Here is a 26,104-nt window from a genome sequence, read left to right as displayed (position 1 = left end):
AGGTAGGTGCATAAATCAGTTAAACAAAAAAACAAAGAAGCTCATGGAGAGATTCGCTGCAATGACAACTATAAGTGCAAAAACAATGTTATGCGTGTAACACTAAGGAAATGCAATGAAAAACTTGAAACAACACTTCTACATGCTAAAACACATTAAAATGCCAATGTTCGTTCAACAAAATGAACGAAACAACACTCATACAAGCTGAAAAATAAAAAGCGACAGAAAAAGCTGCAAAAGGCATGAAAAGAAAAACTTACCCAAAAAAGTTGGGCCGACTATGTTGAATGTTCCTAGATGCCTCGGGAATGCCATATATCTAAGATCAAATGTGAAGAATGAGCTCTGAGGCATCATTTAAATAGATTTGGAGAAATTAGGGTTTATGGCGCACATGCCACAAATCTAGGAAAAAGCGACACTTGGTGAGGAGTTTCTAAAATCAAATTTGCATGTAACTCTTGCTGCTAAAAATTGATCCCTAAAATCAGCATTAGAGATTATACAAATAATCTTTGTAACAAGAAAGTAAGTTGACACTATGAGGCATACGATTTCAATGTATATAAGATGATTCCACGGAAAGGAAATAGGGAGAGTGAGCCTCTAGTAGAAAAGTAGTAGTACTATCATAAAGGAGACACACAAGAGTGTGGAAAAAATCATTAGTTAACCTCTAAAGTAGTTCACAAGATAAAAAAAAATCATAAAATCAAGTAACAATGCACATTCAACAAGATGCATACTAAATTCAATGAAATAGTTCAATTTCATTAGTATGTGTTCACATAAACATACATTGCAAACAATGAAAGAATAGTCTCATAATAATTCACGACATATACACTAAATTGTGATTGTTGTGAAAGCTTCATATATTAAGTGAACGACTCAAGATACACAACTACAATTCCACCACACTAGCCCCAATAGTGGAACATGAAATCACTACTTGCTTCTCCGAAGAAAGATCTTCTCTCCTATGCCAAGCTAGAGAAGCCAAGGTGAAAAATCAAAAGTCATTTCTCTTGATCTATGAGTGTGTATTTATAACAAATGATGTGACTCTCCACCTCCCATGTGAATCTTGACTTCCCTCATGACTCTTGAGATCCCTTGAGACTTTTAAAATTCCTATGTGATCTTTGAGCTTCTATATGACTTTAGAACATTCTAGTGACTTTTCACATTTCCATATGGGACCCTTGGGCTTCCACACATTTTATATTTTCTCTTTACTTTAAAGTAAAATAATTACATTCCATAAATTATGTGGAAAAATACATTGACTCATATGAGTCTTCTGGTGACACTTTGAGAAGCCATGAATTGGCAACAGTGACATAATATTTAGTAGTACATAAAGGCCAAGATCTTCTAAGTTTTTTGTTGGGTCTTTGACTTCGTAATGATAGATATTTTTTTTACTACATATTCACCCTCCAAAGGGTCTAGATGAGAGTTAGAAACTTCCAAGTCAACCTGAGATGCCACCATTCTGTCATGGTCTAAGATTTCTTCATGTCCTCATGATGGTTATTTTGGTGCTTCTTCTATAGAAAATATTTCTTGTAAATCCTACTTTACACCTTCCTTAAGTATCACCCTACCATGTTGAGGTGACAACACTTGCAGATGAAGTCCACTCATGACAAGACCACATCAATTTGATAACCACCTATTCTACCTTTACTTGCTCATGGAATATATTGACTATGTTGAGGCAGCTGGTGGGCTCCAGTATTGTAGCAATAATGCTACAACTCCTGGAGTTTCCTATCTCTAATTTTATCAACCCGGTAGTTCGTACAAATCCTAGTTCGTACAAACGGTGCTGTATGCACAAGTACTAGCTCTTGTCGCAGCTGTCACTTGGTCAGCTGGCACAAGTCCACTAGGGCTCAAGCCAACTTCTATATGCTCTCAGAAGAAGCTTTATGAGTGATGGACGAAAGCTATCTCGAAGGAAGTTAACCTACTTTGCGAAAAGAAGCTGAAAGCCAACAAAACATGGAAGCCCTAGTAAACCCTAATTTGACTAGCTTAACCCCTACAATGCAAAAATGGGAATGAAACTTCTACCAATGATGCCATTACTTCTAGTGAATTAGAATGCATGAATCTAAGCTACTTGCATCTGAAAAGAGCATGTTTTTGGATTTTTGCTTAAGTGGTTGGAGTTATTATGATTGTGCTTTTGACTAGGTTTTGACTGTGCAGGAGTGGTTTGAAGGGAAGGAAAGCTTGGGAAAGGTCAGGGGGGGCTAGGAGAGGTCCCAGAGGATCCCTAGCATCAGTCCACAGAATTCCACAACGTTCAGGTGCCCGGCAACCGAGTTTGCAGGTTTCTACAGGATGTCTGCACGGGATCCTACAGGAAACTCAGGAATTCTACAGGAAGTCTGCTAACTTCTACAGGATGTTCTACCGTGGGAGTTTTGGGTGATGGTGAAGTGATGGAGAGGTATGGGTGGATAGGTAAGATGGAGATGGAGCGTGTGATGGCTCAGGGGCAGAGAAATAAGATGGAGAAAGAGTGCATGAAGTTGGTTGGTGGATAGAAGGATGGAAGCAACGAAAGGTTAAGAAAATGGAGCTACGTGAACAGTGGAAGAGTTGGAAGGTAAATGAGCTAAACAGAGGTCGAGTAGGTGGCTTTAGGTGTGGTTGAGAAGAAGAATAAGAAAATGGAATGACGCTGAGCAGTGTAAATAAAACAAATTTCTTATGTCTTGTACCAAAAACGAGAATTCATTAACCTGTGCTACCTGTGCTATTAAACCAATGAACAGCAATGTAAATCGTGAAGAGAATTCGTGCATGGATTTGGAATGAAGAAGTATGGTTCAAGATCAGAGTGCATGGATGGATCTACAATTAAAGTGACTATGTTGCAGCTTGCATGAAAGTGAAAAGACTGCGTTTTTTGGTGGTTGCTACAGACTGCACCCCAATCTCTAAACAGAGATGGCAGTGAAGCACTATCAACCTTTTCTTGGAGCTCTTGATGAATTACAATCCTCCTATTCTAATCTAAGCAGTTGAAAGAGAATTAACCATGAACTAATCCTACTTAATCACATTAAAAAGACTAAATCAGCAGACTGTATTTTCGAAATGCATGTCAAAACAAAGAAACAAAGTGCTGAAAAGAAAGGCAAATAACCATACAAAGAAGAGGAGGTCTATTGCTCTCAGGTTGGGCCCTAACCTGAGAGCTATAGCTCCCTTAGAAACTCAGAATTAGATCCAAATCTGCTTGCCTTTATTCATAATCAAAAGTCTAATGTCATGCCAAAACTGGCTTACAAAAACAAACACCGAGCTGTAGCTCGTACTCAGAAATTACAATAGTAGTTCAAAAGTTCAAAAAGCTCCTATCAAAGGCTACGACCTCAGTATTTATGCATGATGATGATCCAGCAGGCTTCCTTAATTTGTGGAGCTCGGCTGTCCAACTAAAGGTTAAACTGTTGTTCCTGTAGAAACCGTTGGCTGCCTCTAAGCTCGGTGGGGAGAGCTGTTGGAGCTCGGAGTTAGGGTGGAAATCACGAGGAGGGTCATCAAGACTGTGGACAACCTCCCTAAAAACCAGCAATGCCACCTTGGCTGTCTCCTTGTCTCCATTTGTGTGGTCTTTGCTCCCTTTAATGCCAAAAAAACCTGAAATAATCATGTGTTAGCCACATAGATATAATGTCTGCCCTTCTTCCTACAAATAACACGAATATACCAAGAAATGAATGCATAAGTGATAAAAGATGAATGGTTGAGCAAGGTAAGTAGGCCAAATGAGCCCAAATTGTACCAAAAATTGGGGCTCATCATCACCCCCCAGCTAAAATATTTTCTCATCCTTGAGCAACTTTGCTCCAGCTGCTTGTCCTTGGCCAAGAACTAGGGCCCGGAACATGCTCTTTCTTTCCTACTCTTGGTGGTTCTGCCTCTTCTGCCCTTGGTGGTGATGAGGGTGGCACTTCTTCCCTCTTTTCTGTTTCCTTGAGCCAGGCTTCTGAAGCCGATTGGCCTATCCTTCGTGTCCAGGTAGTTATTTTTGGGCTTCCCCTCTCGGGGTGACCGATGTTTTAGAGGGGGATCTCCCACTGGGTGAAGTAGGGACATCCTCTATAGTGGTTTGGCTGTTGGGTGGAGGCTGCGGATTGCCCGTTTTTATTCTCCCACTTCTCCTAGCTTCAAAATGTGGAGGGATCTCCCTCTCTCTCTTCTCCTTTGGCTTTGGAGGTGTACTGAGGGCGGCCAGCACCGCTGCTGCCTCCCTTGCTAGAATGTCTGCCTTCTTCTCTTTGGGTTTCACTTTTTCAAGGCTTCCTGTAGAAGACCCCGTTAAAGTCAATTTCGGGCTTCCTGTAGAAGACCCTTTCTTTGTTTTCGAGCTTCATGTAGAAGACCCTGTCTTGACTAATTTCGGGCTTCCTGTAGAAGACCCTTTCTTTGTTTTCGGGCTTCCTGTAGAAGACCCTTTTTCTGTTTTCGGGCTTCCTGTAGAAGCCTATTTCTGCTTTCCTGTAGACACAGGTGTCACCACCTTTGCTTGCTCTGCTGCATGGGTTTTTCTTTTTGGTTTGGTTGCAGGCTCTCATGAGGTACTTGTGCTGATGTGGACCTTCTCAGCTTTGTCCGTTCTGCTCTTCAACCTTTTCTCTCTTGCTGATAAGATAGGTGTGTCACCTTTTTCTTTGTCATCCTTTTTCTCGTGCTTCCTCCTTGGTTCTTTCTTCTGCACTGTGGTTGGGGTCTTCTGGCTTGTTTCTTTCTTTCCCGCGGCCACTGATTCTTTTTCCTCACTACTAGAGGAACCACTTTCTTCCGTCAGCATCCTTATGTCTCCATCTCTTGTCAAATTCCTGAATGATTCCCATGAGAGGGGAACCTTATATGAATGAAGCACATCCTCCACAAGAAGTTTGATCAATCCATGGTGGGCTACCTGATCTGGTATGCCTTCTTTTAACTTTGTGGCACACTCAATTAGAGACTGTAACAAGAAATAAGGGATGCTCAGTTTCTTTTCTACAGGAAGATCAATCTGGTGCCTCAATTCAGTGAGCAACTGAAAGTGATACCCGTACACGATGCTATAACGGCCTTCACAGGTTATATACTTCATGATTTGTAGGCTGACTTCGTTCCATGGTGGCAGCAAACTGGTTCTACGGACCCCATTTTTGTCCTCCGAGAATTCCTCCTCAGGTGGAAAGAATTCTTTCTTGGCCTACTGGCTCAACTTCCTTTCTTCCTTATCCCATGGCAAACCCATTGGAAGTTCAGTAATCCGACTGATATATTGCGGGGTGAGCTTGAGGCTTAGGCCCCTGAAGTTCACTGTGGCCAGTGTTTTGGATTTCGGCCTCAGAGCCTGCAAAAATTCTTCGGCCACTTCATCGTCGTAACCCTGCAATTTGTCACAAAAAGATATCCATTGAACCCGTGTGAAGAGCTCCACCACCTCCTGGTTTTCCCTTAACTTGGTTGAATCAGTGGGTTCCCGTCTAATAAACCCACCCGGCATGATAAACACTGTTGCTTTAACTAGAGGTGGCAAATGCGGAAGAGATTTGGTCTACTGAGACAGAGCATGCACATAATCCACAAAACTTATCCCTGAGGACCTTAACACAGTTTAATTACACTGACATCCTGTAGAACGACAGTATAGGCACAACAGACAACAATTTCACCGATTTCTTTATGACCAGACTGTGGACGACGATCCTGCCACCTTTAAAAACCAATTGCATGAAGAGTTCAGGGTTACCTTTTTAATCTGCCACCTTTTTACGTGAGGAACCCGCCTTCCTGTAGAAACTGCGTTCCTGTAGAAACAGGGTTCCTGTAGGAACAACGTTCCTGTAGGAGCAGCGCGCGATTTTCGGGAAAGACTGCAGTTGGTCTGCGCTCTGGGTGTGCTTCGCAAGCGTTCTGGTAGCCAAAGGCTCGGCGTATCAAACTGCAGAAAGATCAGGATAGCCACTCGAGTTCAAAACGGTGGTTGATAAATGCATGAGGGCAATCTAGCCGATTAGATTTTGAATCGGCGGAATCCGTGGCGCAAGGGTGAGTTGTCCCCGCCGGATCGTTGGGCGACGTCATCCCATCATTTGCCTGCGAGTTCACTTGCTGCCGCATCAATTCCCGCACATCCGCCGCCGCTTCTTCTGTTAAACTCGTTTTTTTTTTCGACGGGATTGCTCTCACGTGCGTGCTGCTCATTCTTTTTGTCATGGCCGCCACCCAAACATCCAACTAGACCATAACTGGCCGACGTGGCCAGTCAAATGGCCATACGGCCGCTCGACCCATTCACCTTTACACTTTGCAAACAATTCAAAGTAAAATTCATGCAATCTGATGGAAGGAAGGGTCGAGACACTTACCTGCGCGGCTGCACACGACTTTTCGGTATTGGACGATGATGAGTGGATCTACCTGCTACTGGCGAACTTACACAAGCCCGGAGGTGCATGTTTACAGGTTGCCAACGATGGATTGGATGCTTTGGCTGCATGCGCCCGCGCTTCATTGCATATGGCCAGCGCTGTGAATGGTATCCACTCTAGCGGGCTTAACTGTTACAGGATTCCCGCGGGATGTCTTGTAACAGTTCTTCCTCCTTGGGTGCATGCTGCACGATGAAGGATCTGGCCTTTTGATCACGCTCCCGGAGCTTCTGGATGACTGGGATGGATGTGGTATGAGATCTCAGCATTTGTTCATCTTCAAAAATTGCCTTTTCCTTGATAACTCATCGATCTTCTTTGTTGGTGCAGGTAACTTTGTTGCATGTCGACAAGGATGGTGGAACAAGGTAACAGCAATGTGCAAGGGTGACAACAGTGGCTTGCATGCGTCCAAACCGATCCTTAGTCGTTAGATCTCCTCATAGAATGAATTCTGGGCCGTCCCAAACTTCTACAGGAAGTTTCCTGTAGAAACACAGAGCTTCCTGTAGAAAGTTCGCGCTTCCTGTAGAAAGTCTGCACCTTCCTGTAGAAAATCTGCGTCTTCCTGTAGAAAGTCTGCATCTTCCTGTAGAAAATCTGCATCTTCCTGTAGAAGACTCAAGCCGTGATAAAATTGCACATACCTTGGAAAAAGAATGAGTATTCTTGGAGGAGGTGCTGGTGAGGTCTCTTGACAGCATGATAAGGACCCTTGGCTTTGAGTTGAGAGGCTTCCTCTCCTCCATAGAACACCTGCAACCTGCATGCAATTTTACAATATTTTTCTTATTGTTTTTTCTTTTTTTTTCTATTTTTTTTTTTTTTTTGAAAGATAACAGGGGCGCCTCAAAGAGGTTTTCACCCTTGCCATCTGCCCTGAGCGCCTCAGAGAGGTTTTCACTCAAGGATCTTTTTTCAAATCTTTTTTCTTTTTCTTTTTTTTGAAAGGCAATAGGGGCGACTCAATGAGGTTTTCACCCCTACCACCTGCCTTGGGCGCCTCAGAGAGGTTTTCACCCAAGGATCTTTATTATTATTATTATTATTTTATTTTTTTTGAATCTTTTAGGGTATGCCCAAAGTAGAGGCAGAACCCTTCTCTATGACCAATACAGATTTCTCCATAGTTCTGATGAACTCTTGTCTTGAGAGAGGTCTCCTGTAGATCTTCAATCGATGCCCATTGAAAAGCATGGGGATGGCTTCCTCATCAATGGTTCGAATAAGAACAGATCCATTGTCATGGCATTTTTCCACTGCATATGGTCCTAGCCATCTGGTTCTCAACTTCACCTTGAAATCTTTGTACCTGGAGTCATACAACAAGGCCCAATCTCCCGGCTGGAATTGCTTGTCATGGAGGTGTTGGTCATGCCACACCTTTCTCTGAAGTTGAACCACTTCCGAGTGAAGGAGGGCCTGCATCCGATGCTCATCCAGTCCATTCAGCTGCAATAACCTTTCTTGTTGTGCATGGCTGAGATCTAGGTCCAGCTGAGCTGCCATCCTCAAAGTGTTGTATTCAAATTCAATGGACAGAAAAGCTTTCTTCCCATAGACCAACTCATAAGGTGTGAAGCCGGTGGTGGTCTTCCAGGTTGTGTTGTAAGCCCATGTGGCCTCAACCAGGCGATCTGCCCAGTCCTTTCTGCTGCTTCTCACCACTTTAGTCAAGATCCCTTCTAATGCTCTATTGGTGACTTCCACCTGCCCATTTTCTTGAGGGTGATAGGGGGTGGAAGTCCTATGCTTGATCTTGTGATGAGCTAGTAAGTCTTCAACCAGGTTGGATGTGAACTGGCTCCCTTGATCAGGGACCAGCTCTCTTGGGTAGCCAAACTTGTAGAAGATGTTCTCTCTTAAGAACTAGACCACCTTTTCTTCTGTTGCTGCTTTGATTGCTTTAGTCTCTGCCCACTTTGTCAAGTAGTCAGTACACACAATGATGTAAGACCTTTGCCTCGAAGGAGGGTTGATTGGACCCACAAAGTCCATGCCCCACTTCTCAAATGGCTCAAGAGTCACTTGAGGTTGGAGAGGCATCTCATCCCTTTGAGTCAGTTTCCCCATTCTTTGGCATTAGTCACATTGGCTGATATATCTTCTGACATCTTGATGAAGTGTGGGCCAATAGTAGCCTGCCTGCAGGATTTTGAAGGCAGTCCTCTTTGCTGCAAAGTGTCCTCCACAAGGCCCATCATGATAGGTGAGGAGGATATCAAAGACTTCCTCTTCCCTTACACAACGCCTTAAGATATGATCGGGGCCAAGCTTGAACAGATTGCCCCCGATCCAAGTAAATGAGGCACTTTTTCTGATGATTCTGCTCTCCTCTCTTGAAGATAGGTGCGGAGGGAACTGAGATGAAACAAGGTAGTTTGCTATATCAGCAAACCATGGAGAGAGTACTGAGAAAGCAAACAGATGTTCATCAGGCATCTGATCATCCACTGTTCCATCCTCATCTGCAAACAAATCCAATCTAGATAAAAAATCAGCAACCACATTTTCTCTACCTGGTTTGTCAACAATGGTCAAATCAAACTGCTGCAACAAAAGTAACCATCTAATAATACGAGCATTCACATCTGGTTTATTCATTAAATATCTAATTGCAGCATGGTCAGTATGTACAAATGTTTGATAGCCAGTGATATAATGTCGGAACTTGTTCAGTGCATGGACCATAGCCAAAAACTCTTTCTTGGTTACAATGTAATTCAATTCAGCTTTGGACAAGTTTTTGCTAACAAAGTAAATGGCATATGGAAGTTTTTGTTCAACTTTTCCTAAAGCTGCACCTATGGCTTTGTTCGAGGCATCAGTGTGGATGTGGAAAGGTAGGGCCCAGTTTGGGCCTCTCAAGATTGGTGCTGACACCAACTTGTCCTTCAATTCATTCAAACTCTTCTGACAATCGTCAGTCCATTGAAACTCCACATCTTTTTCCAACAGGCCAAATAATGGCGAGGCCAGCTTGTTGAAGTCTTTAATGAATCTCCTGTAATACCTTGCTAATCCTAAGAAACTCCGAACATCCCTTACCTTTTGAGGGGGTGGAACCTTCTTGATGAGAGCAATTTTGTTAGGATCCACCTGCAACCCTTGGCAAGAAATGGTATGTCCTAGCACGGTCCCTTCAGTCATCAGGAGTTCACATTTTTCAGGACTGAGAGACAGGTTCATCTCAATGCATTTGGTTAGGACTTTTCCCAGATTGGACAATGCTTCCTGGAAGTTGGCCCCATAAGGAGTAAACTCATCCATATAGATTTCCACTGCATCATGGACCAGCTCTGAGAAGATGCTTAAGATATCTCTCTGGAAGGTAGCAGGAGCATTGCATAGCCCAGAGGGAAGGACTCGGTAGGCAAAGGTACCCCAAGGACAAGTGAAGGTGGTCTCATCTTGGTCTTCAGGGCTGATTTGGATTTGGTTGTACCCGCTAAACCCATCCAGGAAAGAGAAGAACTTCTTTCCTGCCAGTCCATCCAACACTTGATCTATGAAAGGTAGGGGGAAATGGTCTTTCTTGGTAGCTTTGTTCAGTTCTTGGTAGTCCACACAGATTCTCCATTTCCCATTTTTCTTGGGAACCAACACCAGAGGGGACACCCATTCACTATCTGAGATGGGGTAGATGAATCCGGCATCCAACAGTTTTTGCAATTCTTCCTTGACAATGTCCTTAAGGGCTGGATTCATTCTCCTCTGGGGTTGCCTAACCGATTTACAATCCTCTTTGATGTATATGTGATGGGTACGGACCGAAGGATGGACTCCTTTCATCTCCTTATATCTCCAAGCAAAAGCATCTAGGTGGCTGGCCAACAGGCTACACAGCTCCTTTTCCTGGGAAGGAGATAGGGAGGAGCTGATCTTTAATGTTCTCTCAGGGCCGAACTCCACATTCTTGACTCTAGGAGTGACAGGGCTGGTTGTACAAAGATCTACTAAGGTGCTAGCTTGGGCATCCTCCACCAATTTCTCTAAGGATAGTGCACTGGAAGGGGGATTCTGGATCAATGTCTCGATCAAGTCATCCTCTATTGGGGGGTCTCTTCTAGTGGTATCTAGGGTGCACAGAGGTGCTGAGTACACCTCGTCTTCCTCTCCTTCCTCCAACCAGAGTGGTAAGTCATGCTCTAAGAAGGGTTGGGCAGGAGGGTATAGGACTAGCTGCTTGGACATAGGACCATTTTTGATGGTCATATTTTCTGCTCGGCAACTTATGTAAGCATCTGCAGTGGCTAACCAAGGCCTTCCCAAAATGAGAGGATACCCAGTAAGCTTTGCCTTTGGTTGCAGAACCAGGAAGTCTGCAGGGTATTCCCAAGAGTCAATAGAGACCAAGACATCCTCCACAATCCCTTCGGGAGTCACGGTGGAGTGATCTACCAGTTGCAGTACTGTCGAGGTCTTCCTCAAGGAACCCTGAAGATTGAGTTTGAGCATGGTATCCCTGGTCATCACATTAATGGCAGCCCCCAGATCAATCAAGGTGTGAGGTATGATGGTGCCATTGATGTGGACATCTACTACAGGACTTCCAGGATCTAGGTACTTTGGGCAGATGACTTGTCCTAACATAAGGTCAGACAGTTGTCCTATGACATTGATGGTTGAAGCATCTTTCTTCCGCCTGCCTGGGTGTTTGAAACACTTCTCCTTATCCAGTTTGTTGTATATTGGCACATCCTTGATGGCTTGGAGAAGGGGTATTTTCACACACAACTGCTTGAGCTCTCCCAGAAGCTCATCTTCTTCTGGGTTGGGTTGTGTGGTGGCTGCTAGTCTCTCAGGAAAGGGTGGAATAGCCTTTGGTTCACTCTCCTGATGGTCTTCCTCATCCTCTGGGGGAGGAGGTTGGCGATCTGGAAGAGTCTTTCCAGATCGAAGATTGATCTCCTGGATCTCCACAGCATAGGTAGGGCATGATGTTTCCCCAGTATATACCTGCTGCGCCTGTCTATTGTTGGGGTTCGGGTTCGGTTGAGCAGGCATTTGAGGTTGCCTTGGAGGAGCAGGAGGTAATGATTGTGGTTGAACTGGTGGTGGAGGCAGAATGGCGGGAGGAGTGTTGTACTGGGGCCTCCACCCCGACTGAGGTGCATTCCACTGAGGCTGTGGCTGGGCATCTGAGTGATATGAATGAGGAGTGGGTTGAGTAGGGTATTGAGGTGGATAAGACCATGGAGGAGGCATGGACCAGGAAGGATGAGCAGGGGGACCCCAGGAAGGCATAGGAGTCGATTGGTTGGGGCTGTAATAAGCTTGAGGTGCCCCTTGTATTCCTTGTTGATAAGGTCTAGATCCTTGTGGCCTCCTTTGGTTGATGAAATAGAGAGGTTCAGTGGGGGCTTCTGTCCCTTGGTACATGTCTTTAAACCCAGGTAATGTTGGACACTGATTTGTGGGATGGTCCTCCTCACAAACGAAACACACTTCAACCGAATGCAATGGGCATTCGTTCTTAGGGTGTCTCCTTGTGCACCTAGGGCAGAAGACAGCCAAGGCTCTCTCAGCTTCTTCTTTCTTCTGCTGGATCCTGAATGTGTCCAGTTGCATGGCAATGGTCTGTCTCACCTCACTCTTAAGATCTTCTAATTGATTTGCAAACTCATGTTTGGAGAAAGGAATACCAGCTGAGGGGAGGTTTCCTCTACCTCGTTTCCGAGCTGCCCTGGAGTGGTTTCTAAACACAGTCTTGATGTCCTCATAAGGCAGTTGGTAAATATCCCCCCCAGCTAACATGTGAAGGGTATCTAAGAGGTCTTCAGGGACTCCTCGGAGCAGAACCAACTTGAGGGATTCAGGGTCGAGTGTGCACCTGGCCAGCTTATAGCTAAGTTGGAACCTTTCCTCATAATCCTCTAAGGACTCATCATTTCCCATGGTCATCCGAAAGATTTCTCCCTTGGTTTCCTTGAACCTACAGTAATCCTGGTACTTGGTATTGAAAGCTTGCTGCATCTGAGCCCAAGTGGTGATACTATTCCCAGGTAAGCCCATGAACCAGCGCAATGCTGCATCCTTAAGAGTGGAAGGGAACAGTTTCAACTTTTGCTCATCTTCAGTATAGTCATAGGTTCTACAAAGGACAACAAACTCAAACAGGAAGGTATCAGGATCTTCAATAGTCAGTCCATGGAAGTGAGGTAAAGCAGAGGGGCTAATGTTCTTCATTTTCATCTCTCCATTGGTCTCTCGGATGGGGAAGGCACCTTCTATTCTCTCATCTTCTCCTCTATTGTCAGCCATAGCTTCAGATGGAGTGGTCTCTAACTCTTCTTCTTCTATAGGATCTTTGTATATCTCAGGATGTTCACCTATAGGTTCTTCTGGATCACTTTCACCAAAGAAGAGAGAAGGGTGACTCAGTGATGTGGTGGGGGTGTTGGGTAGGAATTTGCCTGATTTATCTCGGTTCCTATGAGGCATGAAATGAAAAAAAAACTTCTTTTTGATTGCTTTTGCTTTTTTTTCTTTGGTACTTGCAAAACTAAAACAGATTGATCTACAACTAACTATCTTACTGAAATAAAGATGTAGAATTGAATTGAAAGCAGGAAAGAACTAATCTACTTTGCTTAAATGAAATTGCAGGAATGGAAATGCTAGTCTACGCTTGCAGAATTGAAATGTTAATCTACGCTTGCAGAATTGAAATTGCGGAATTGAAATGCTAATCTATGAAAGCGGGAAATGTCTATGCTACTTTTGCAGAATGGAAATGAAATAAACTACTTGGCAGAAAGCAAGAGTAAGAAAGTAGAAGAAAAGCAACAATTAATAATACTCTGACGCTTCCTCGGCAATGGCGCCAAAAAGATGGTGGGCTCCAGTATTGTAGCAATAATGCTACAACTCCTATCTCTAATTTTATCAATCCGGTAATTCGTACAAACTTGGAAGCGATGGTGTTGTATGCACAAGTACTAGCTCTTGTCGCAGTTGTCACTTGGTCAGCTGGCACAAGTCCGCTAGGGCTCAAGCCAACTTCTATATGCTCTCAGAAGAAGCTTTATGAGTGATGGACGAAAGCTATCTCGAAGGAAGTTAACCTACTTTGCAAAAAGAAACTGAAAGCCAACAAAACATGGAAACCCTAGTAAACCCTAATTTGACTAGCTTAACCCCTACAATGCAAAAATGGGAATGAAACTTCTACCAATGATGCCATTACTTCTAGTGAGTTGAAATGCATGAATCTAAGCTACTTGCATCTGAAAAGAACATGTTTTTGTATTTTTGCTTAAGTGGTTGGAGTTATTATGATTGTGCTTTTGACTAGGTTTTGACTGTGCAGGAGTGGTTTGAAGGGAAGGAAAGCTTGGGAAAGGTCAGGGGGGCTAGGAGAGGTCCCAGGGGATCCCTAGCATCAGTCCACAGAAGTCCACAATGTTCAGGTGCTCGGCAACCGAGTTTGCAGGCTTCTACAGGATGTCTGCAGGGGATCCTACAGGAAACTCAGGAATTCTACAGGAAGTCTGCTAACTTCTACAGGATGTTCTACCGTGGGAGTTTTGGGTGATGGTGAAGTGATGGAGAGGTATGGGTGGATAGGTAAGATGGAGATGGAGCGTGTGATGGCTCAGGGGTAGAGAAATTAGATGGAGAAAGAGTGCATGAAGTTGGTTGGTGGATAGAAGGATGGAAGCAATGAAAGGTTAAGAAAATGGAGCTACGTGAACAGTGGAAGAGTTGGAAGGTAAATGAGCTGAACAAAGGTCGAGTAGGTGGCTTTAGGTGTGGTTGAGAAGAATAAGAAGAAAATGGAATGAGGCTGAGCAGTGTAAATAAAAAAAATTGCTTATGTCTTGTACCAAAAACGAGAATTCATTAACCTGTGCTACCTGTGCTATTAAACCAATGAACAGCAATGTAAATCGTGAAGAGAATTCGTGCATGGAGTTGGAATGAAGAAGTATGGTTCAAGATCAAAGTGCATGGATGGATCTACAATTAAAGTGATTGTGTTGCAGCTTGCATGAAAGTGAAAAGACTGCGTTTTTTGGTGGTTGCTACAGACTGCACCCCAATCTCTAAACAGAGATGGCAGTGAAGCACTATCAACCTTTTCTTGGAGCTCTTGATGAATTACAATCCTCCTATTCTAATCTAAGCAGCTAAAAGAGAATTAACCATGAACTAATCCTACTTAATCACATTAAAAAGACTAAATCACATTAAAATAAAGAAACAAAGTGCTGAAAAGAAAGAATAACCATACAAAGAAGAGGAGGTCTATTTCTCTCAGGTTGGGCCCTAACCTGAGAGCTATAGCTCCCTTAGAAACTCATAATTAGATCCAAATCTGCTTTCCTTTATTCATAATCAAAAGTCTAATGTCATGCCAAAACTGGCTTACAAAAACAAACACCGAGTTGTAGCTCGTACCCAGCAATTACAATAGTAGTTCAAAGGTTCAAAAAGCTCCTATCAAAGGCTACGGCCTCAGTATTTATGCATGATGATGATCCAACAGGCTTCCTTAATTTGTGGAGCTCGGTTGTCCAACTGAAGGTTAAACTGTTGTTCCTGTAGAAACCGTTGGCTGCCTCTAAGCTCGGTGGGGAGAGCTATTGGAGCTCGGAGTTAGGGTGGAAATCACGAGGAGGGTCATCAAGACTGTGGACAACCTCCCTAAAAACCAGCAATGCCACCTTGGCTGTCTCCTTTTCTCCATTTGCGTGGTCTTTGCTCCCTTTAATGCCAAAAAAACGTGAAATCATCATGTGTTAGCCACATAGATATAATGCCTGCCCTTCTTCCTACAAATAACACGAATATACCAAGAAATGAATGCATAAGTGATAAAAGATGAATGGTTGAGCAAGGTAAGTAGGCCAAATGAGCCCAAATTGTACCAAAAATTGGGGCTCATCAGCAGCATGCAAGGGATCTAAGAGGAAGAAGCTAAGGATTGTGTAGTTGAGGGCTATAAGGACCTAGGGATGACCATATTATCCTTTGGAACTGCGCAATGTGAAATTAGGGAAGGCTTATCAAGGCTCTGCATAGTGGGGAATTCCAAGAGACAAGGTGATAGGCTTACTGACTAAGGATGCACAGTGTGCAGTGATCAAGGAAGAGGAGACATATATTGTGCAGTTTACCATCACATGGGATGAGGGATGACCTCACTATACACTGTAACTATGTAATGCAAAGTAGGATGCAAGATAGGACAAGGTACTATGCAATGAGGGATTTCAGTCAACAAGAGGGATAAGACTAGCCACTGTAATTGCACAATGTGCATTGATTAAGGGGAAGACTCACAGGATTTTCAAAATTGAGGGTTATATTCGACTAGAGGTGATCAACTTCCCACTATAATTGTGCAATACATTGTAGGAGGCCCACTAGATGAAGGAACTATGCAGTTGAGCAAGTTAGAGAGACGGGGAGGAAAGTTAGGACACTACAATTGCGCAATGCGCAGAAGCTGAAGGGGACTGCAAAGTTGGGCATGAGAGTGACACAAGGATATACCATTTTCCACTGCAACTATGCAATGAACAATCCATGGTAGGAGAAACCATGAACTACATAGTTGGCAAGGCTAAACAACCATATTGATGGTCTAGACTCCAAGGTTGCTCAATGTGAAGGTGGAGGAGGTTTTCCTTAAGATTAACAAAGTGCATAGGTCTAAGAGGTAAGGATTTCATCATTAATACTTAGGAGTGTTCAGAGTACTCATTAATTTCCTGGAAGATTAAGTGTGCTTATAAGTTGCATAAGGTGTAAGGACAAGGATGAACTCCAAAATTGGCTAAGTGTTGGATGAGTGGAACATGGGAGAAAATATGATGTAAACAAGTTCCAAAATTGAATCACACACATGTATACCATAAAAAAATCCAATAGAATGCACTGTAGTCAAAATTCACATGCATACCTTGAAACGACAACAAAGTGACACTTATTTTTAGTGTGACAGTTGAAACGTAGTGTTGCAACACCTAGAATAAAATTTATGACAGAAGTGTCGACTGCAACTATAAAATGCACTAATTTGTGGCAGTGTGTCTAGAACATATTCTTATGATATACATTATCCACTAATGTCGAAGAGTGCACTAGAGTTGCATCTAGTAGTGCGCTAAGGTGAAACACATGCAAGAGTGAAAACAGTTAAAAGTGACACTTGCGAAAGTAGGAAAAAGTGACATTAGCACTTGCAAAATATAAAGAAAGTGAAATTGAAAAATGCTAAAGAAAAGAGAAAGAAAAAGAAACACTTGTGAAATCCAAAGCAAGAAAAAAATTCAGTCACGAAAGTGAAAATTACTCTTGTGAAAACCAAAGCGTGCAAAAGAGACACTTGAGAAAACTCACTCGGGTGATGATATAGTTGCAACTAAGACTGAGAGAGAATGCCAACTAAAATTGCACACTCACCGTCCATAGGGATTTCACAGTGCACTATCTCTGTTGACTGTACAAGAATTTTCAGTAGGGGTTGTGTAATGTTCAAGAGCGTTGCAATAACTACCCTTAAGGACTATGCAATCATTATTTCCAGACACTGCACAAGTATTCATCTCAAGGATTTTGCATTGCTTGACTTCAAAGACAGACATTGAACGTCAATATTGCTTGAAGGAAGTGTGGTTGTAGATGCATTGAGAGCTACGCATGTGCAAGAAAGTGACTTCAACACTTTAGAATCTCATAGGAAGATTGAAGCACTTGGAAAATGACAACTGACCATGAAGTGACAACAGACAACTTGAAATGTCAAATCATAAAATCACAAGGAGGCTCCAAAATTCAAACGTAGCCAAAATTTTGTAGGGTGTTTGTCACAATGACAACAATTCCATAGATCTTGTTTAAGTTTATGGTTTTTGTGTTACATAGGTAGTTACATGTCTAAGTAACAACTAGATCACATTAATTTAACACAAACTTGCCAATTTTTATCTATAATTTCAAATTGTGGTTAGGATTCATCTTCTTTTATTTTCTTTATCATTTAAGAGTTCTCTTAAATTATATTTATTTTAAATAAATCAGTGTTTATTTAAATATATTTCTTTTAAATAAGTGATTTATTTAAATTAATATCATATAGAATTTTTATACTTTTACATTAGATGTAGTATTATTTTCTTATTTCAAGGATACATGTGTTTGGATATTTTTATTGACAATGTAATAATTATTTAAACACCATTAATTTATTAGCGTTACTCAGTTAAACTATCTAACACATTATTCTTTCACCTGAAATGTAATGTATAATGTATTCTTTTTTTGGACATTTTTAATACATATATTTTATTTTTGTGGCATATTTAACTATTGATACCTAGAAGTTTGAGGCACATCATGCCCCTTAGTATTTGTCTTTCATAATTCCAAGGGTATAGGAAGTGCATGCCTTCGAGTATTTGATTTTGTTGATGGGGAAATAGTGCAACAACAAAGAAAATTGTTAACTTGAAATGTTTCCCCTGTTGAGGAATAAAGTTTCACCTTATTACATGCCACTTAGTTGATCCTTATTAGTGACTGAATCCATGGCCCACCCTCATCGTGACATGCAAATTCAAGGTAAAAGTGTTGCACACTTTTCAACCCATGCCACAATCAAAGTGCTAGTAGATGGGAACATGAAAACTACCCCACCTTTCGTACTAATGTTCAATATACCTCCATGCAACTCCATCACACTTATGAATCAATCAACAAGAAAATTTACTATGCTTGCATTCACTAAACTAATTGATCACAACTTTTGATAGTTCTAACCAATATATGAATATATTTACAAAATAATTAATGTTTCGAGTCCAACATCTATTGCATGTTTGTGTCACTACAGTCTTCTATTTTCCTATCACAATAGGAAAACTATTAATAATATATGAAAGTATAATATTTAAAATCTTATTTATTCATCAAAAGAATAAAGTCATGATCAATCTTTTCATCTAGTTAATGCATAACATGTTATCTAAACATCACATAAATATTAAACCATCAAATCATCATCTAATATGCACATTCATATCATAAAATGCTAGGTTTTATTATTATAATAACAAACATATTACTAGGTTATTTGTAAATCGTTACCCTCAAATAATAAGTTATCATGACAAAGTACTCAGATAAGATGAGGCACTGCAAATCCTATATTGGCCAAACTAGTAGGATTATTCAAACTTGTCATATTAAGGGAATAATGCCAACACCTTCATTATTGTCTTTCTAAATTTTCTATTGTTGAGCATTCACACAACACCAAACACCTCATATACTTCAATCAAAACAAAATTTTAGAGTCCACCCCTATAACTCTTTGCACCTCATTAGTAAATTGTAATGTACCCAAAATTCACATTAAAAAGAAAAAAATAAAAATTGTGTGCTACCATACACTTTTACTTGATTCATTATCCCAAATGTATGCATTTATTGCTTTAATTTTAACATAAACAATTAAATGTATATCATGATTGTGTATTTTGGTTACATATTTCTACCGCAATATCATGTTTACTTTTACCTTAAGGAAACATATTTTATTTAACACCAATACTTTCTTATGCTAAGGAAATACTAAAGTGTATGATTAAAGGTAATAAGGTGGCCTTACCACTATACCACCATACCATGCATGTATATGTTAATATTTTCCTTGGAATATTGCACCGTCAAGGAAGTTCTTACCAAGTTGATATACATACTAAAATTCTAGGTTGCTTCTTTAACATGGTTTATTCAAACATTTGTACCCATGACCTTCTTTTAGTGGATATACTTGCCATTGCACCATACAACAACTTTATGTTTTGAAACCATTACACCCCAACCCTAAGGTGTTGAGACATGTGACTATGGCTACGTGGCTTTCTTACATTATTGGACACTGGCATGGCCACGTGATGCGTCAGTCGAGAAATGGTTTGGATTAATCGAGGAGATCGTATGGTGAGAGATCATGCGAAAAATGATTAGGGTTACTACCCCCCTCCTATTCCAAATTCTCCCTGTCATTCGCTAAGTTGGGCTTGGCCGTCAGCCACTCTGCAACATGAATCAGGGTTTTTCCTTCCTCCTAGATTCTCATAGCCTTTGGTTCCTTACATCATTGATTCCCCAGTTTTTGTACCAATTCTCCTCGTAGTAGATTGTTTCATTAAGATAATATGGTGGTATGAAGTGTATTAATCACTTAACTCTCTGAAGTGACTATGAGGGAATTAACAGGTAGCGACACTCCTTGCAATTCACAAATTCGTTAATTATTTGTTTCTTTTCGTTTTTTTTTTTTTCGAGGCTTAAAAGAGTTGGGTAACTGACCGAGCTTTAAATTCCTCTATGTGGGTTCTAGGAGCTCAAAAGGATCTCTAGACCTTCACCTAATGATTCGAGGTTTTATCCATCTCTGTTAATAGGTATTTCATGTTTTTTTGGTTAAAAATTCATCTCGAGACAGATGCAATTTTTGGCTTGGAGGCCTGACATGCAGATATTAGAGAAATTTTGAGGTATAAAATGGGTCCCAAAAACAAAAATGTAGAACCAAAATAAATTTTATGAGAACCAATAGGATTCAAGATGATGGTGTTAATTATGGTAGATGATTCGCCATTTTTGGAGTAAAAAGGTAAAAAGATTAACAAAAAAAAACTACTTTTTTCAACTTATCTCCCTATGGTTTTACTCCAATTTTGAGCAAGAGAACTTGTTGGATGCAAAATTTAATTCCTCATCCAAGGAGACCCATGTTGCATAATTTTGAAGGACACTGCTACACGAAAAATGAGAAATACATGAAAAACATGATTGCAATAAATTTTTCATGTGTTTCTCATTTTTCATGAAATAGGGTCCATCGAAAGAATGCAGCATGGGTACTCCTTGGATGAGGAATTAAATTTTACATCCAATGAGTGCTCCCACTCAAAATTTGAGTAAAATAGTAAGGACATAAGTTGAAAACACGAGTTGAAAAAGTTGTTTTTTCCTGTTTCCTTCTAAAATTTGAAGATGTAATATAATATTATTTTATTATTTTATAGTATTCCTTAGGAGCCCCATTTTAGACCTCAAAATTTCTCTAATGTTTTTCATGCAAAGGTTTTATTCAAGCAAAATAGGGTTTTTATTTATCCCTTAATTTCTTTATTTTCTGCTTGGTAGATTCTTCATTCAAGTTTCTATTTTTCTTTTTAACTCCCTATGTCTCTCCTTATACATGTCTCTCCTTATACAGACTTGGGCGAGTTACCATGGAATTTATGTCTACTTCTCTAAATATGATACTTGGTAGCGGGGATTACTATACCCTCATGTAATTGCCAATATTTAGGTTTATATCTTTGCAATTTTATTGAATTATTAAATGTTATCTAATAACCCTTCTCTAATTCCAGTTTTAATGTAATAATATTGTGCTCCACTCAAACCCTTCCTAAATGGTAATAGGGTTATGTTTTGTTTTTTACAAGCTTCTTTATGGGAAGCTCAATGTCAACCTAGCCTCAGGTCACCCTGAGCCAAAGATAACAACATGATCCCCTTTCCTTAAAACTCATACTCATTTCTTTCATTTACGAAAACAATTAATTACTCATTCCTTTCCCCCTTACCACAATACTTACTTTAAATCTCTTTCGGCAGATTCTATAGGTCTTGGTAGTGAATAAGATCCTTATAAGGTAATATGGAGATTATTTTTTTTTACTTATTGTTAGCATTTGTAGAAAATGGATGTAATATAGCCCATTGACCAAGGAATCCTCCTTTTGTATTCTCTAGGTTAGATTCTCCCTTGTCTTGGGTTATCAATATGAACTTCTTACTCCAAGTGCATTTCAGGTATCTAACTATTTATAGAATTCATAATTCCTTTATATTGCAAGTAATGACCGACCTTAAGAATTTTACTGGCCTATTACAACTATAGCCTCACCTTAGCATAGGTTATTATCTTTGTATTTATTTTGGAACATCCACCCCCCAACATTTTAGACTGAGTTTGTTGTCGCTTAGTTTTTATTGGTGTATATGACAAGGTTTACATTGAGACTTGGGTACTTAGTTTGAATAAATATTTATATATACTTTTATGTTTATAGTTCTTTAACATACTCTGTAAATTGGACTACCGAATTTTTATTTTCACTTTAAAACTTTGTTCAAGTAGCTTAATTATAGCTATAAAAGATAGCTCTAGCATTTCTCTAGAGTTTTTCCTACTTTCAGAGTTTTGAATATGACAAGGTCTATTTATCAGCAAATAATGTAAATTCATCTCTTTTTTTAGTTGCTCCTTGTATTTGATTATTTCTTTCTAATGGTTGTGGCTTACTTAGTTGTAGTCATCCTACCTTATGAATGCAATATAATTTTATTCATGGTTATTTTTCTAGACAATTATAGTTTCTCGATCCTTTCCTCATGCAAGTTACATAGTCGTAGTTTTCCAATGTATAATATTTTTTCTTCTATCTTTACATGATTATTTAGGAATATATCTCTAATCATTGTTTACTACACACTGAAGGCATATCACCAAGTGGTCACATTCGATCTTTATTTATCCCAACCTATTTTGATTTACTTCTGAGCCTTCGCCTACTAACCCTCAACCCTGTTAAACCCAAAAATTCTTCTTGACTATTTTTAGTTAGAGAAAATTAGCCAAAGATTCTTGTACTAAGGGTTTATGCACAAACCCTTCAAGGGTTTTCACACCTTTGGTAGGTACTACCTATGTTAGTGGTTAGTATAGAAAATATTATTTTCTACTAGGCATGACTAAGATAAACTAATTCGTTCCCTCATGTTAGTAACATATTATCTACTAGTAAAATCATCTAGGAAAAATTCTCTCTATTCAGAATATTTAATAAAAAAACATTTTTTGTTATTAATTTTGATATCTAACCAGTACCCTTTAATAACTTACATGTTATATGCACAACTACATTTTCTTATTTTCTGTACATATCATCATATTCTATCTGCAGACAACCTCTAAAAGTTTTCAAACAAGGCAGTATGTTTACTTATATGAATACTTGAAAATATAACCAGAGAAATCACTTTTCTCCCAACCAAATGAACTCTCGTAACAAAAATTCCCACTAAGCCTCAACCTTCCCTTTTGCCATAAATCTGAATCAGTACTTGATATTCTTCCTCCTTAAACCCTAGTAGCGTCCCACTAGTTCAGTGTCTAAATTTCTTTGCATTTTCTTTCTGTCCAGTCCTTTTTCCTCTAGAACTTTTTTTTTCCCAGATTGTATTTATCTCCCACAATCCTTTTCCCCCACCTACATGACCTTTTTCTCCCATTAAGCTAATCTCTGGTGGTTAGGAATCTTGAGAAAGATGGAGGTTTAAATTGTGACAATTTTCACTTAAAAATTATCCTTCTTGGACTCTAACTGATTTTAAGTAATTTTCTGGTAGTAAGATAGCCTAACTACTTACATGCTAACTCCTCTTATATTTTCAAATAAATAGTATTTTATTCATAACAACATACAAATATTTGCATCAGTCATTAGGAATATCCAACTTAGTCTTATGCCCATCACTAATATTCTGATTTAAATATTTACAAGCAATATAAAACCATAAAATATGATAAAGAAATAATTACATTATCCACATTACGCAAATCTTTAAAAACTAAAAAAAATATCCTAATAACTTCAATGAAGAAAATGGTTATAAGCTTAGCCAATAAAAACTATCATTCATTGTTTCTATTTATTATTTATAATCATTTCTCCTCTCTTTGCTCCTTTATTAGTCCCTGCCTGGGACTAATAGCGATCGATCGTTGACCATATATTAATCAGTCTTTTGACCAAAAAAATTTGTGCACTATCAAAATTTAACCAAAGTTTATCTCTGCAAATATCTTTGTTAGAAATTTATAACCAAAGTTACGAATTGGAGGTCTTATTGCAGGCTTCACGTGCCCCAATGTTATTTCAGCGGGGACAAAATATTTTACCGTAAGTTTTATGTTCAGGGTGTGCATGTTGTTCTACGTGCCCTGCATGAGCGCCTTGCATGCAGCAAGTGCCAGATGTCCCTCGCTCGGGCTATCAATTTTCCGGTAAACAGTTTGAAGGGAAAAACAGGGAACGGTAAATATTTGGAGCTGAATGTCTGGTATGATGTATTCTTTCCCTTGCAAGCCGTTGATACTGGGACTGATCCGATTGTTCCTGTCCATCATGTGGTAGCCGAGGTTCCATCCATGGCAGCCTAGGATGTTCCGCGTAATGTCATCATGGTGGGCGAAGGGAAGCCCGTGTTCCATGACTTTCTTGGCATGAGCTTCCTCAGCAGCGAATCATGGGGTGCTACTGCTACAGCTAGACATGAGGAGGCCTCCAGGAGCACAGGCGTCGTAGACGGAATCGACCATGGATCCTCCTCAGCGGGCAGCAGGCTTCTCTCAGGGCATCTCGGTTTAGCAGTAGCAGCAGCTGCTCCTTGTTCTTCAGATCCAGGATCAGGTTAATCTTTACTTCTCATCTTAGCGAGAGGTTTTCTTTTGGTTTCTTGTTTTTATCTGATTAAAGAATGTAAAATGATGGTGTATTTCGCAGAGAGGATGTCGTGTGGAAAGTGGGAAGGCATACATGGCGGCATGGGTGCTTTGGACAGCAACAGATCGGTAGCAGGAGGGAAGAAGAGGGAAACTTCCACTTCGAGCCTTAGAGAGTCCTTGCAGGATACTTCATAGAGTTCGCGTGGAATTAAGGTAGCGGAAACCCTTATCTCTCAGCGCTACTAATGGCTAGGAACAGAGTTAGAGTTTTTGTTTATTTTACCTGTAATAGAAACTTTGCCAATCTAGAAACTGTCTTTGTGGTGTAAGTCCCCTTTAGAAACTGTCTTTGTGGTGTAAGTCCCCTTTGTTGATGCCGTAGCAACTCTGTAGCGCAGTACTAACATCACCTTTTGTGACCCCAAGTTGATGCAATTGATCTTCTTTCACTCCAATACTAACATCACCTTTGGTGTTTCCAGGTTGATTCTATGGTATTTTCTCACTTTAGTACCAAAGGCCACTCCACTACTAAGATTACCTTGCCTTTGGTGTTTTCCAGGTTGATTCTATGGTATCCTCCTCACTTTAGTTTAGTACTAAAGACCACTCCAGTACTAAGATTACCTTTTACGTTTGGTATTTTCAGGTTGATTCGATGGCATCTCCCGCATTATAGTACAAAAGACCCTTTTGTTGTTATGCTTCATGGCTTTCTTTGGCTTGTGGTTATTATCTTTTATAATCTGTTCACAATTGTTATTATTACAGTGGTATATATTTATCATGGAATTTCATATCCTATTAACTGTTACTTAGGCCAGCCCTACGTGCAGGCTGTGGTAAAGGAGGCGCTGCGAATGCATCCGCCTGGACCGCTCCTATCATGGGCACGTCTCTCCACTGAAGATGTGAACATGGGCGATGGAATGTGTGTCCCGGCGGGCACGACTGCCATGGTGAATATGTGGTCGATTACTCACGACCCCAGCATTTGGGAATCACCTCAAGAGTTCCGTCCGGAGAGGTTTGTAGTGTCGGAAGGTGGGGAAGACGTGGATGTAAGGGGTAATGATCTGAGGCTTGCGCCTTTTGGTGCTGGTCGTCGTGTGTGCCCGGGGAAGGCTCTGGGCCTTGCCACTGTTAACCTCTGGGTGGCTAAGCTCCTCCATCATTTTCAATGGCTTCCTCATGCTGAACATCCAGTTGATTTGTCCGAGGTTCTTAAGCTGTCCTGCGAAATGGCTCATCCTCTTCGTTCTGTTCCCATCATACGGGTGCCAGCTTTCACTAGCTAATTAAATCCTCCCCCGTTACCTGCTAATTGCGGTACCTCCTGTTCTGTTTCTGTTTGTCAGTATTACTAGGCAATATATATGATGCCGTCTCCCATTATGTATTTCGATTGCAGCAGGGCAGTATTACTAGGCACTATATATGCGTCGATGCCGTCTCCCATTATGCATTTCGATTGCATGAGCACGCACTATCATGCAATGCCGTTCAATCTTTAGCTCTCCGGTTATATGTATTTCGATTATAAGTGGTACTTTTTCTGACCCATCGTCGTCATATGAGACTCTGTGTCTCTGTTTGGTTATTGTGATCGATAGAACGAACGATGGATGGTCGTTTTGAGTTTGTATAATGGTGAGCTGAACATTAAGTTTAAGTTTTTGACCATAAAGATGAGTGGCCACGGATATGTTTGCATTGTTTGTTTCTAATGGATGGATTTTTTGAACTCTTTCTTTCTTTTAAACAGTCAGTCAACAATTTTATTTGTTAAAGCATGAATTACATTAAATGGTGCAATTTTATTTGTTAAACCATATGTATATATATATCACGTAAATTACATGGTGTATTGATGTATCAACAGAGGCAGATGTCATGCATAAATCACATTACACGGTGCAATTTTATTTGTTAAACCATACATATATATGTATATATCACGTAAATTACAAGGTGTATTGCTGTATCAGCAACGGCAGATGTCCTCACACCATTGTCAATGGTTTTGAAAACGATTTCTACACAATTAGGTGAGACTTACCAGCAGTTCAAGTTTGATATTTAACCTCATCATTTGAGA

The 26,104-nt window shown here is 40.4% G+C and overlaps 1 protein-coding gene and 1 pseudogene across 1 annotated transcript; both read left to right on the top strand.

Moving 5' to 3' along the window:
- The first annotated feature begins 23,652 nt into the window (after positions 1-23,652).
- Positions 23,653-24,201, top strand: LOC149208430 (uncharacterized). The gene is made up of 2 exons (XM_089398339.1): positions 23,653-23,971; positions 24,065-24,201. Exons 1-2 carry the CDS (start codon positions 23,743-23,745, stop codon positions 24,199-24,201), a joined length of 366 nt encoding a protein of 121 aa, XP_089254465.1. The 5' UTR covers positions 23,653-23,742.
- A 506-nt stretch (positions 24,202-24,707) lies between these two features.
- LOC149208429 (cytochrome P450 78A4 pseudogene) lies at positions 24,708-25,304 on the top strand (annotated as a pseudogene).
- Positions 25,305-26,104: the final 800 nt, after the last annotated feature.

The sequence above is a fragment of the Pinus tabuliformis genome, chromosome 1_2 (genome assembly GCF_031772625.1).
Source record: "Pinus tabuliformis cultivar Carrire ecotype Pingquan chromosome 1_2, CPIR1, whole genome shotgun sequence".
Taxonomy (NCBI): Eukaryota; Viridiplantae; Streptophyta; class Pinopsida; order Pinales; family Pinaceae; genus Pinus; species Pinus tabuliformis.
Note: the sequence above shows the minus strand (reverse complement) of the source record. Positions and strands in the feature narration are given on the sequence as shown.